Source organism: Manacus vitellinus, unplaced genomic scaffold, assembly GCF_001715985.3.
Source record: "Manacus vitellinus isolate BGI_N305 unplaced genomic scaffold, ASM171598v3 scaffold_16_pilon, whole genome shotgun sequence".
In the NCBI taxonomy this organism is placed as follows: Eukaryota; Metazoa; Chordata; class Aves; order Passeriformes; family Pipridae; genus Manacus; species Manacus vitellinus.
This window is the reverse complement of record NW_021939189.1, coordinates 13,882,388-13,896,013: the sequence shown is the minus strand read 5'-3', so window position 1 is coordinate 13,896,013 and position 13,626 is coordinate 13,882,388. Positions and strand designations below refer to the sequence as shown.

The window sequence follows — 13,626 nt, the reverse complement described above, 5'->3', positions numbered from 1 at the left end:
ACAAAATGTTTCCTACAGTTTTGTTCATGCAAAGGAAAGTAAAACAGTGAAAGCAAGTGGTTCAGCTTCTTCCTAGAACTCCATGTAACTGATAACCTGATCAAGACACAGAGACCACCATTTCTGCAACTGTAACTGGCACAGAACAAAAACACCCAAAGAATCTGCTACCTAAAAAAAAAAAAAGCTAGACTTGAAAAGTGTAACATCGATATTTCACATGTTTATAAAAAACAATATAGACAATCTCTGTTGAAGGTCAGGAGAAAGAAATCAGGTCCACTGCGATTAAAAAAAATTACTTCAGAAAAAAAGGAACACAAAATTGTCAGCTCTATGTAAGAAAATATCTACTTATTTCCTTCTTAGCAATAAATTGCAGTAATACCAGAAATGTACACTTTTTAAACTTTCTTTTAAATGCATTTCCATAGCACTAATATGGAAGTGTACAACTTCCCTGCCCAAGATTAGCCTTCCTTAGTTTTATGCTAAGGTTTTACTCTGCTAACAGGGCTGCAAACACTCACACTCAAGCCTCTTTCTCTCTCACCCCCCATTCCACACACTTTAAAACACCAGCAACAATTATTCTCATGTGATCAAGCAAGATTTTTCTGCATTACACTGGTAAGAACATGAAGTTTATGCATTTTAAAGCAATTTCAACCCCTCCTTAAAAAAAGCAGTAAATCACATCTCCAGCATACAAGAATCTAACAAAGTCCTGAAGATTGATTGGGTACATTTTAGCCTGATTATCCTCTGAAAACAGTGAGATATTATCAATATAACAAAAGCTGCTCTTTCTGGTCATTCTTGGTATTCAGTTAACATCTTCACCAAAGAAGTACGTCCTTTATGTTTTTGAATGTTGTGTTTACAAACAGAGTTCTGTTTTACAAATGAAAAAACAAGGCATTCATTCAAGACATTAAAAAAAAATTACCATTATCTCATCTTCAACTCATAATAGGGGAAAAAAAAAAACCTTTGCCCCTACAATCACTAGTAAATAATGGATGGTAGTATTTAAAAAGTCCACAAGGACCTCCAAATCCTCAGGTTGAGGTATTCCATTGAACTGGGGACTTCTAAACTTTCATACTAATCTTTAAAAAATCCCAACAAAAAAATCAAGCAAACAAAATGCACAAATTGAAGAGTGGCCATTACTACTAAAGACAGGAAGAAAAAAATATTAAAAATAGATTTCCTGTCCTTAGAATGATAATTTTGAACTGCACTAATACTTCCCCCCCCTTTTCCTACAAAGTTTAATAACTGAAAGTGATTAAGGTGAATACACAATTTAAAACTAGTTATGCATATTCAACAACAATCTTCAAAAGTGCAGAAGACTGGCTTTGCTTATTTCTTTATTTACTATTTAAATTTAGTGACTTCCTCATAGGATAAAACACAAAACCACTCAAGTTTTGCTATACATTTCTGGGTAGTGCTAACTCATTAAACTACACAATGCCTCTAAAAAAAGCTTTTTAGAGAATATACTTGATTGAATGAAGTAATTTATGGAAACTGAATTTTCAAGTATGCAAACTGATATTTGGGTTTAAGTAAATTTAAGATTGGAGATTTATTTATTATATCCCATGGATCACATTTGGTTCCATGTGTAATTTAAGAAATTTTACAAAGCTTCTGAAAATGCTCAGTGATATTTCCTCAAAAACATGATCCTTCAACATCAAGAGTAACAAAAAGAACTGCATCTCCACAGTCAAGAGAACTCAGCTCAACAAGTCTGGCAAAGTATTTCAGTTTGTGCACAGCTTTCCATCTTAAAAACAGTCTCCACAAACTTCAATCTCACTGAGAGATATGGTATTATATTAGTGCCTTAAACATCTTTCTCTTCATAAATACACACAATGTTCAACCATGAAGAATTGCACTATCCCTTTAGCAGCCTCAGGAAAACACAGTTTACCAAGTTTACAGTACAGTCTATAGCACATTAACAGAAATTCATATAGCAGTATCTCTAGGCTCAACCATGGATAAAGTAGAATTACCTGAGACAAACAGCTGTCATAGCAACTTGAGAGCAAAATGACTAAGGGGTTAAATCCTCTCTGTGTGACAGCTGGAAAGAAGTGGGGAGAAGGGAAACTTTGGCAAGCATGACATTCCCTTGTTAAAGACCAAAAAAAAAAAGACCATTAAAAAAAAAAAAAGAAACAAGAAACCTTAGCAAAAGCTGCAGACATAAAAGTTTTATAGGGACAGAGAGTACAAGTTCAGCTGACATTAAAGGACACACAAATCCATAAAAATCTCATTTATATTTCTCTTCCTCCACTTTACCCAAATCTTTAGTCCTCATATTTACATTTATATCAACACTGCTTTCTGGGTAAACACAAAATTTCACATCATATTCCTTCCCACATGCCATTAAGACCACTCTCCAAAGCTTCTGGATACTCTTCATCTCTGATGAGAAAAATGTGGCAGATCACAAAGCTCCTGGCTGGGGTGGAGACTCCTGGGGGAAGGTGGCCCATCCTGGGTAGCTCCACATCAGGAAAGGACAAGGCACTCCTGCAATCCCAGATCTGCTGGAGCCACCCAGAAATAACATTGCAAGGACCCTCCCTGTGCCCTGAGACAGTAACATTTATAGAGGGATTGGGGTTTGGACGCTGTGCTTGTAACACAGTGACCACATCCCTGCTCTTACCCTGGGAAAACTCATGGCTGGAAATAGAGGATTAACTTTTTGAAAGAACACTTTCTGCACACCAACACAGCCAGAGCCACAGCTTCCCTTACTAACGGTGTCAAATGTATCTCTAAACAGAAGACAGGCCAAACACTACTGAAAATTCTCAAATTAGCTATTTGGAAAACAGCAAAAGAATTTCTGACCAGTTTACATGGTCAGAAGCCACAGTCAACAGCAACAAACAATGGATGAACATCTACTTATCTGCTCCCCAAACCAGATTCAGAACACTGAGCTGTTCTAGTAACTTTTCCGTTCTCCTCCTTTTTTTTTTTTTAATCACAGGAAACATCAACACCCACAAGACCACAAACACATTGCAAGAGACTGTTCACTTTAAGGCTGGGTTATGAGTTCTCTCTATCCAACATTTTTTTATCCTTCTCTTTCTTAAATGGGAATATGGAAGCTGTATTAAAGAGGAATATATGCTTTTCAAGACTGTTCATGGATTAAGTGCCTGATAATTTATCTTTCCAAAAACAAGGGAAAGGGAGGAGGAAAAGAGACAGCAACAGTGAGACAGGAGCTGCCAACTGCAGAGTCACATATTTACCAACTCTGTATCACCCTTCAGGTTTCTAAAAGCAACAGGTGAGGGATCCAGACTGAAATCTTGACCTCACTTGCAGTTGGCTCATTTGAAGAGCAATCCATGGGTCTCCCCTACAAACAACTAGAAGGTGAAGGAGCTCTGGACACCTCTCTGCTTTCCAGCACAAGGCTTCTACAAGGCTTTCAAGGTTCTTCAGAAGAGGACAGAATTTAGCCCCCCTCAGACCCAAAGTGAAATATCAGGTTACCAGGTCTGCAGGTTCACCGTTAATGAAGATAGAGGACAAATTACATATTAAAAAATTGAAAATAATTAAGAAAGCCACACAGCTGCATGACCTAATTTGTAGCATTTAACACACAATAACCCTATCTTCTTTTGAACAGCTAACAAAAACACACAGGATAACAACATATTTTGGGTGATAAAACCAGAAATACGTATGAAATTCCTGAAATACAGGCCTTCCACTTTTTCATTTATTTATTTAACATCTGCCATGACCTAACACATTGGAGAACCTGACTATGTGACTACACAAGATCTCTTGTCAACTCCTTAATTCAGAGATTAGGAGCAGCCACTGGGAATTTTCCTACACCTCAACAGGAGAGTGCACCAGAAACACACACAGAATGATATCACAGAACTGATTCTTCTTGGGAATCACAGTTCTGACAAAAAGAATTAAAAATAATGTACTTTGAAAGGTTAGGAGCACTAACTTGCATACATAAAAAGTCTCATGTTTCTGCCATTTTCTTCAAGGCTGTCAGAATTAAGAGTGCCTTTAGTCTTCAACACTCGTGATGATCAATGAACAGAGTATTTCAAATATTGCCCATCGAGGTAACTCCCCCAATTTCTTTTTTTAATTGAGGTAACTCCCCCAATTTCTTTTTTTAATTGAGGTAACTCCCCCAATTTCTTTTTTTAATTGGGACTTTTTGTTTGTTTTACAAGGAACTGCTGATGCAAAATTTAAAAGGAAATGAGAGTTTACAGGACGGACAAACGGTAATAAAGTCAAGTTTTGTTAATTTTGGAAACACTGTTTGGTAACTTAATAGATGTGCTAAAGAATTGCCATTGTGTCCATTCTCAAGACACAGGGCCCTAATTCAGGGACACTCAGGTTAATGGTAGCTATCAACTTAAATGGTCTTTGCATCAAGCCACTAATTAGTAGCCTGTCCCAATCCACTCCTTACAAACTCAGTACACTGGTAAAGAAAAGAGGAAAGGGCAGCCTCCTGAACTTGCATAAAAGGGGACCAAACCCATACAAATGATAACCTAAAGAGCTGCATCCAGAAGGTTTTTCTCATGTAGGTCCAGTACAAGTCATGTCTGGGTACACACAAGATTTGTGCCCAAAGCTGTCCACATCCAAATGTGTGTACTTACTTTTCATGAACTTCAGAAGGATCTTTTGGGCAAGAGAAATGTCATATTCTGACAACTTGCTCTTAAACTGCACCTTTTACTTCCAACTCTTATCACTCTTTTCTGTTAAACATCCACTTCACCTCTTTCATTGATACTTCACATATGCAGGTGCACAGCCACATGTAAAAATAATGCCATTGGTACACTGAGGAAGCTACTGAATAGAAAATAGTTGGCTACACAGGAAAATATTGCCTGTGATTTACTCTTCTTTAACATATGAGATGTTCTTTGCAAAAGACAAAAAAAGAAAGAAAGAAACGATTTATTTTAGGGTACCAAAACTGAGATTAAACAAATTTCAATTACAAAGAAAAGATGAAATTGAGATCAAACCTACTGAAAGCCATCGGAAAATTGCACTGGTTTTGCCTGTGCAGGCACCTGTATATTGTGACTGGATGTTAATGGAGTTACTGTAATAAATAAAGGGCATTTAGGCAAAATCAGTAACCACCCAAGTTTGTAGTGGCATATGTGTGTTGCGGCTTAGACAAAAGCAAAACAACCCAAAATTTCACTGTAAATCACAAAAGTTGCTGTTAACCATAGCAGCAACAGAAACTTTAGATTTTGAACAAAAACTGAAAAAAGTCTGATTAAAAAAACCAAAAGAGCACATCTCTGACCTTTGCCTTCTCCTACTACAATTTCTAAGACAGAAATGCCTTTATCTTCACCAGTTGGTTTTGGAGGAGAAAAGAATGGCAAGTTCTATTTTAAACAAGAATTAATTACAACAGGTATGACAAGGAATATTTTGTGGCTTAACTTACTGACTTATATATCAGATTACTTTCCCAATATGTTTATTTTCACCAGTAGTCTGACCAAGTTATTTGACTTTATCAGCAGCTTACACGACTTACTGTCATAACATACTATGATATATCAGATTAGTTCACTTATTTCATCTGCAGCTTTCATTCATAACTGATTGACCTGTAGAAAGCAAGCCTGCCCCAACACCAGACTTCAGCTATCTTTTAATCAAAACACAATGTTCATCTGTTAATCCATGACAGTAATTTCTTACAAATTCTAGATCAGTTGCATTAGCTATTTTAAATATGCAATCCAACTACATTTATATTTTTACAAGATAATCAGCAGAAATATTGCAGAATTATACCACATCGAGCTTGTTACATCAGAATTATTAACATTACCCTAGTATTTCCAACACTTCACAAAGCCACACCTGAAAAACAAACAGAACTTAACCACTCTTGAAGAGCAATTAATTTGTCCTTTTAAACTGGGGGGCCTGGGGTGGTAAGGAAAAAATATCACGAGCATTCCTTCCTTCTAAATCAGATTTCCCAGAAATACACAGCCTTAAGAACCAAGAAGATAAACAATTGATTTCCACCTGCTTAATGGGGGCCATTAGGCTGACTCTGGAATCACTGATAGTTTTTTTCAGGAGGGGGCAAGGAAGGTGTTTTCAGATGTTTATTTTAAGTTTAAGTGAGAAAGGGGTCTCTATAATAACAAACAATGAACACATTCTTATTCCAACTAAGAAAAGGAAGGTACTTTCCTTTAGTGTGCTTGTAAAGACATCACAAAAATAAAACAACTGAGTTTAATGGGAAAGATACTGAAGCAATCTTCACTTCTGTAATTGCCATCAAAATCACAGAAAGTCTCTGTAAGAGGTAGGAAAATCCAAAGGAAAAAAAATAGTACTTTTTAGGAATATGCCTGTACTGTGCTTTTCAGTGCTAGACAGCTCAAAGGAATAAATACCTCCTCTTTTCGTGGTTCTCTTTAAAAAGTGACCTCTAGCAGTAAAAAGAAAAAAAGTTTTTAAACAGTGTTTGTCCTAGAACTTACAAAACACTTGAAATTAAAGCAAGATCACAATTAAATCAGAGTACTAGAAATAAAATGCCTGTACTTCAATGATCTTGACATAATATTTCTACAACACTTCACACTGACTCAGAACACAACTAATATAGAAGTTTGTCACCTCTCACTCCTGCAGAGTAATCCCTCTAGGTCAAGGCTTAGGTCATAACATTACAAGAATTAGGGCATATAATCCCACTAACCAGTAAATCTCTACAACTAGAAATGTTTTTAATGAAAATCTACAAATATATACTACTGTTTTTCGAAGAGAAACTCAGCTGAGGTTGTAGTTTGTTTGACAGCTGCTCAAGACTGATATTTATGGGATGATGCACCATACTGGTAAAGAAATTCCAGGGGTCACTAACACTGTTTCTCTCAAAGAACTAACTGTTCTGGCATTCTCTCTTTTTCTAACTATACAAGGAGAGAAAGGGAAACATTACCTACAAATAGGGCATGCCACATTACCTAACAGTGCCCTAGGACCTGAACTAAAAATGAAAGCTCTATTATTCAACAGAAAGTTATTCTACTCCTTCAGGAAAAGCAAGAACTAAGTGGTACAAAATGCTCAGGTTGTGCTCCCCACAATTAAGTTGTGAGGGGCCCCAATGTCTTTTAAAACAAGCTTCAGGGAAACTACTGTCTTGAATATTTATATTTGAAAAAAAAAAAATTAACTACACCATATACAGATCTCCTGTCTTACTATTGCCAATAATTAATACTTGATGTACTCTCAAAGATCAAGAGAAAACAAATCACATATTTTGAAGAAAACATAAAAGACTTCAAGTATGTAAAATTACAGCATTTGCTACATATTTCATTAAATTAAATGTGGCAGGTAGTCTCCGAAAAGTTTGAAAAATTACACAACTAAGATGCTTTTAAAAACAAAAATTCTGAAGTGTCACTAAAAAGCAGAGTGCCAATTGGACTCTCCAAGTAACAGCTATGACAATGTAAGAGGCAAGCAGGGGATGTTACCCCACAATTTCAAGCCACTACTTTGCTTCTCTACTGGCATTCTAAATATTTATTTTCATTATATAAAATACAAACATCACTTTGTTGTCTTCATAAAAACAAAAATATCACTTCACTGTATTCAAACAAGATGAGCCCACATAAAAAGTAACTTAATCAAAAACTTACTTAAGTTTCTTTTTTGATAAGTAAAAATATACCCTTTGGGGAATGATACAAAGTATCTTTAAAATTTGCACTTATTTCCTCTTACAGCCTTATCTTAAAGGTCTCTGACACAGTTATTAGGAGGACTCATGAAAATACACTGAAGCCACAAAACACATGCAAGGTGTAAATACTGTTACTTGTTTTCCAGATGGCACTGATGAAGATTCAACACCAGAGAATTCTACTTGTCAAGTCTTTGATAACTACACAGTACCAGAAAATTGTATCAAACTTACATTTCCCTTAATAGATGCCTTTAAAAATACATTTTAAAATATAATATCCTTGAGTCAGGAGTATTCCATTATTTGGTATTTTACTCCAGTGTTTTCTCCTTTCACACAGGGGGGTAGAAAATACTTCAGCTGAGCAGGTAGGTTTGATTTTCTCAAACCAAACCAACACAGTCACTCATTTTTAATATAACAACCAGACAACTTCCATGTCAGTGTGGCTACAGAGACTCAACACTTCGCTGCACTGGGACAAACAGTCTAAGACACACAGAGGAAAACTGTGGTTAAAGTTGGCAAAATCCGTTATTAAGATCAAAACAACACATCTGTAACTGATCTGAGGATCTTGTGAGAATATGCACAAATGAAAGATTACTTTGAGCACGTGAAGACTGTGCTGAAACAACAAGACCTAGTGAGATGAACATTTTGTGTCTCGGGTGCATCCTACCTGATCCACTGAACTGGCTGCTTCCTAGCGTAGTTGGTCTGGTTTTTCCACTATTAACAGGTGGGGAAAACATCTGCAAAACAGGAAAAAAATATGCATTTTAATCGGGTTTGAAAGTCTGTGATGAATTATTAATGTAAACTGAAAGAAAGGTTAATATGAAACCATTTCTGTTTTCTAATTTCTGCTTGAAAATAAACAGAATGCAAGATGCAGTTTAGACCCACAAAACCAATAAGTGAAGTAGTCCTTGCAATTTATCAACACCACTAAAATCTCCCTTCTGCATGAACACAAACAACTTAAAAAATTAAAAGGATACCTACTACTAATATGACCATTTCAAATAGTTATATGTCTTAAATTTTGCTACTCAAATTATGTTTCTTACTGATCTGCAAGTATAAAGTCACTGGATAAAGACAGCATTTAAGAAGCAGTAGTTTTATAAATCAAGAACATTTTTGCAAATCTGTTAAAAGTATCACACAGAAAATATCTATAATTTTCTAAGCCAAAACCATCAATGAATACATTCTGTTATTTGTGGGCAATACATTTTCTTTTGTTTAACCAAAAAAAAAAAAAAAAGAGCTAAAGTACCAGCGCCACACGCCAGCTTAACAAACGTTAATTATTAGATTATGCCATCACTGGGTCAGCCTGATTTTAACCAGTTAAACCAATTGACCCAGCTGGTATTACCGTATTAAATCTGGAAGTCTAGACATTACATCAAAGTTCAGGTGTCCAACTTGGCTGAGGCAGAGCCAGCCAAGCCCTGCACGCTGCTGCCCCTACTCCTCACTTCGCATGACCACGGAGAAGTCATGAGAAGACCTCGGAGAATATCCTACCGCACTGAAGTCCAGCAAGTCGCTCAGCTCCTTGTCAGTTCCTATAGCGGCCATCCTCTGCTGCTGGGAATTCATCTTCCTCCGCTGCTCCGATCACCTTCTAGGGCACAAGGAGAGAGGCACAGGCAGCACTTCCCCGCGGGAACCGGCCCGCGGCGAACGGGGGCCTCCGGTACCTGCGCCCCCGGGACGGGGTGGGGGCTCCCCGGGGAGCCTCGCTCGGCCGGGCGGGCCGACGGATCGGCAGCTCCCCCGAACTAACCAACTCTCCTCAAGTTTCCTCAGGCTCCCTTTTCTCCTTCATTCCACTTCTCTCCCAGCCTCTACCGTGCCACAGTCACGCCGCAAAGCGAGGCCGCGCCGCCGCCAGGAATTAGGCCCCAGGCAAGCGAAAGCAAACACAACAGCCGCGGCCCGGGCGAGGTCCGGAGAATTAGCGAGAGATTAAGTGACTCACTGTCCCCGCAACAATGGGGCTGACGAGCGGGGCCGGACGAGCCTCAGCAGAGCCATCTCCGCCCCGGCATTATCGCCCGCCGCCGGTGCCGGCTCCCCCTCTCCCCGCCCGCCCTCCCTCCCCGGGGGCCGCGGCGCGCGCTCGCCGCTCGGGACGCGGCGGGCCGGGAGCCCCCCCGCGCGCCGCACGCGCGCACGCGGGCCGGGCCGCGGCGCCGCCGGGCGGGGGGGTGCGTGTGGAATGCGCGTGCGGCGGGAGCGGGGGGGCGAGAGGGAGCGGGAGGGGCCCGCCGCGCTCTTCCTTGTGCCGGCGGGGAGCGGCGGGGGCCCCGCAGCCCCGGCCAAGTTTCGGAGCACCCGGGCCTTTATGAGCGCGGGGGGACGCCGAGCGGCCGCCCGCGGGGGACCCGCTCCCGCCGCCGCGGTCCGCGCCCGGAGAGCCCCGCACAGCCCCGCACGCCGCCCCGCCACCCGCAGCCCTCGGGGTCCCTCAGCGGCGCCCCGCGCGGCCTCCCGCGCCGCCCCGCGCGCCCGCCCGCCCGCGGCCCCGTTCCCCTCGCCGCCGCCTCTGCCCTGCGAGCGCCCGGCCGCCGCTTTCCTACCTCCCCACCCCCCCACCCGCCGCTCTCTTCCAACTTCTGGCGGCGCCGCACTCACCGCTGCCCCGCGCGCGTTCCGGTGAGCAGGGCCGGGCGGCGGCGGGCGGGCCGCGGGCTGGGTGGGAGGCGACGAGCCGAGCGCTCCCCCCCCGTGGAAGGAACTTGTGGGTTCCCTCAGGCGGACATTTTTTTGCTTACAGAGCCTCAGCACCACGTTCGCGGCTCCGGCTCCGTATCCCTCCGCGCCGCCGCCGCCGCCTTAACCCTTAAGGCGCCGCGCCGCTCCCGCCGGGCCGGGCGGGGACCCGCGGGAGCACCCGGGACCTGCACCGGGTCCCGCCTCGGCCCCGGCACTCCCCAGCGGCGGGGGAGAAGCGGGCCCCCCCCGGGCCGCTCGCAGATAACACGCAGCGCACGGGAACGGACCCCTCCCCACCGCTCCCCAACTCGACCGTACCCGCCAGCAAACCTCGACATGTAGCGCTGCCGGCAACGCACGTGCCCCAAAATACATGATCGCACTCCCCATCCCCTAAAATATGCCTTAATACTTTTTTTATGTAGCAATGTACAGCCTTACTGCGCAAAATAAAACTGCATATAGACCACATAAATATTTAAGCATTCATTAGCAGCTTCCTCTTAAATACATACCATTAAAACCACAACGTTTCAAAGCACAAGAACATGGCTGTTAGTGCAAGAACACACACTCAAACTCTGCAGTTCTCTGAAACAGGTGATGCTAAAGCTGAACCAGCCCCACGGCTTCCGTGCAGAAATGGGAACCAGCGGGTGAAGAACCCGCGCCCTCATTGGGGTCCTGCCACTGCTACAAACAAATCGCTCTTTTGTGCTCCGTCTCCCCCTCACCAAACGGCACTGCCAGCCTGTCCTGCTGGGAAGTTTATTTCGTGCCTGAGCCGCTCCGGCACAGCAGCGTCCCGGCCTAGGGCGAGGGCGGCTCTCCCCGACACGGAGCGGTGCGGTGCCGGTGCGATGCCCGTGCTCCGTTCCACGACCGTCTCCCGAGCCTGCAGAGCCCCCAGGTGGCACCTACTTGCCACCACCTGGGGCTGGGCCTGCTCTTCTCTGACCCCGGCTACCGAGGGTCACCTACCCCTCCCGCTGAAAGGGAGAATTATAAAGTAATAATCTATGCAGCTTCTGGCGTGTTATTCTTTTGGAGCAAGAGGACTTAGAAAACAAGAGGACAATGAAACAAGGATATTTAAAATCCCGGAGAAACTAAAAGGCTCCAGGGAGGCAGGAGGCACGGCAAGGAAAGGCGTGCTGTGTGGAGCAGCACGCATCCCTTACAGGATGCTGCTTGGCAGTCCCCCAGCTCTGGAAGGCAGGAGGCTGTACACAGGGCTCTCCAGCCACACACCCATCTCTTCCAAATAAACTCTTCCCACCCCAGGCCCTGGCTGTGACATCTTCCGGAGGAAGGGGAATGTGGTAACAAACCACCCCCAGGCAAAAACAAACTGGAGACTTTCCTCCATTTTTCTCCCATATATGCCGTGTGCTGGATGATCATTTGGCCTCGTGATTTTATGAATATTCATATATTTGCCACTTAGAAATTCAGGAAGCAATTTGTATTAAAATATCAACACAATGACTTCCATTCTCTGTGCCCCTGAGGGATGTAAGTATGTACTTTTTCTCTTTGATGTATAAATAACACTTCACTTTAGAGGAAAGTACCCAGTGACAGAGATCATTTCATGAGGAACTTACTTTAACATATTTTTGTTACAAGGAAGATCTGCTATTTACATATTGTGAAGATATTGTTTCTCTGGAAGCGTTACTTTTTAACCAGTAGCGGCACTCAGTGCCAGCACAGCTGCCAGGCTGATAAGCATTGCTCAAAAAAACTGACTAAATGGAAAGAAGGTGGAAGCAACAATGCTAACAATTATTTGTGCTGATGTGTAATTGCATTAAAATTATAACTCAATTTCAAATAGAATACCTTGTATTTGCCTTCTGACATCAGATTTTAAGGTTCACACTTTAAGGCCTTTATTTGCAGTTAGAAACTTCGACTGGAAGATGAAATACCCACATAATTCATGGCACAAGGTTTAAAGTTACACAAAATACCACAAGACGTTCCATTTGCTCCACAATGACATGTCACTTTCTCGTGCAGATGCTGAGTAAACACGCTCAGTACCAAAAGTGACTTTGTAGCAGCCTTTCTTTGCATTACACCTCCACGGGCTGCTGGCCCTCTTAGAAGAACTTCATTTCCAGGCACCTATAAAAAATTATCAGAACATAAATGAACTTTCCAGAAGTTATGCCAGACAATTTAGCAAGTACACAAGGCCCTAGGGAAGGTATGCTTTGGCCCAAAATACACTGGGAGTCACCTAAAGGAGTTTGCTCTGGGGAGATAAAATTGTAATGAGTTGGCCCATTCAGAAATTTCAGAACATACTCCTGCAGGTAGCTCGACTAAAACTGCTGGGAAAGATCAGTAACTATCACATCCTCCATTACAGTAAAATTCTAAAGTGGTTTAACCTAATGTTTCCTGGGTACTGAAAATATTCTGCCACACTGGTGAGACTTGGGATCTTTAACCTATTCAGTTTTTAACTCCTTTTCATGTAACACTGATTAGAACTAACACGTACACCCAAAACATCGAGGCACAATATTCTTTGTCTATACTGTCTTTCACCTATTCTCAGAATCTCCACCTCTTTCTCAAGGTGTTACTTACTTAGAATCCTTTCAGCTCTGCCACTCCCTATAAATTATTATAAATTATTCCTGTTTACTGTAAAGATAGGAGCTTGATAAAAAAAAATGCATTTCACATCCTTATCCTGTCATAGTCATCCGCAGAAACTGAAACAGAAACCAATGTGGTCAACATTCAAGCAGAAAAAAATCCAAACAAAATCAAGCCAAATAAAAAGACCCAACAAAACAACACCCCTCCGCCCCCAAAAGCCAAAACAAAGTCTCTGCTTTTACCTCCCTAGAAGCTTTATAAACATTTTAAAAGATTTGCAGAAATCAGGGTCTGAAACCTGATTCAGACAAGTACAACACTTTCCAATTTGCAACAAATAAAATACTTCAGTCTGATTCCTGCTGCAATTCCTAGATATGATTGTTTCCTTGTACATGTGCAAATGCAGCAAACAAATTACACAAAAAACCCACAAAAATTAAGAACTT

The 13,626-nt window shown here is 42.0% G+C and overlaps 1 protein-coding gene across 9 annotated transcripts in view; it reads right to left on the bottom strand.

The window, feature by feature from the left end:
- TCF12 (transcription factor 12) overlaps positions 1–11,347 on the bottom strand; it is a 163,431-nt gene extending 152,084 nt beyond the window's left edge. For 2 of the 9 annotated variants that reach the window (XM_018069794.3, XM_029958708.1), the window contains exons 1-3: positions 9,627–9,936; positions 9,365–9,464; positions 8,508–8,580 (exon numbers count right to left, since the gene is read on the bottom strand). In XM_018069794.3, the coding sequence (XP_017925283.1) occupies positions 8,508–8,580; positions 9,365–9,439 (148 nt within the window). In that variant the 5' untranslated portion in view covers positions 9,440–9,464; positions 9,627–9,936. Of the gene's footprint in view, positions 1–8,507; positions 8,581–9,364; positions 9,533–9,626; positions 9,940–11,073 lie in introns of those variants that run through there. The other 7 variants (XM_018069793.2, XM_029958706.1, XM_029958709.1 and 4 more) reach the window with 7 other exon arrangements.
- Between the last annotated feature and the right edge of the window lie 2,279 nt (positions 11,348–13,626).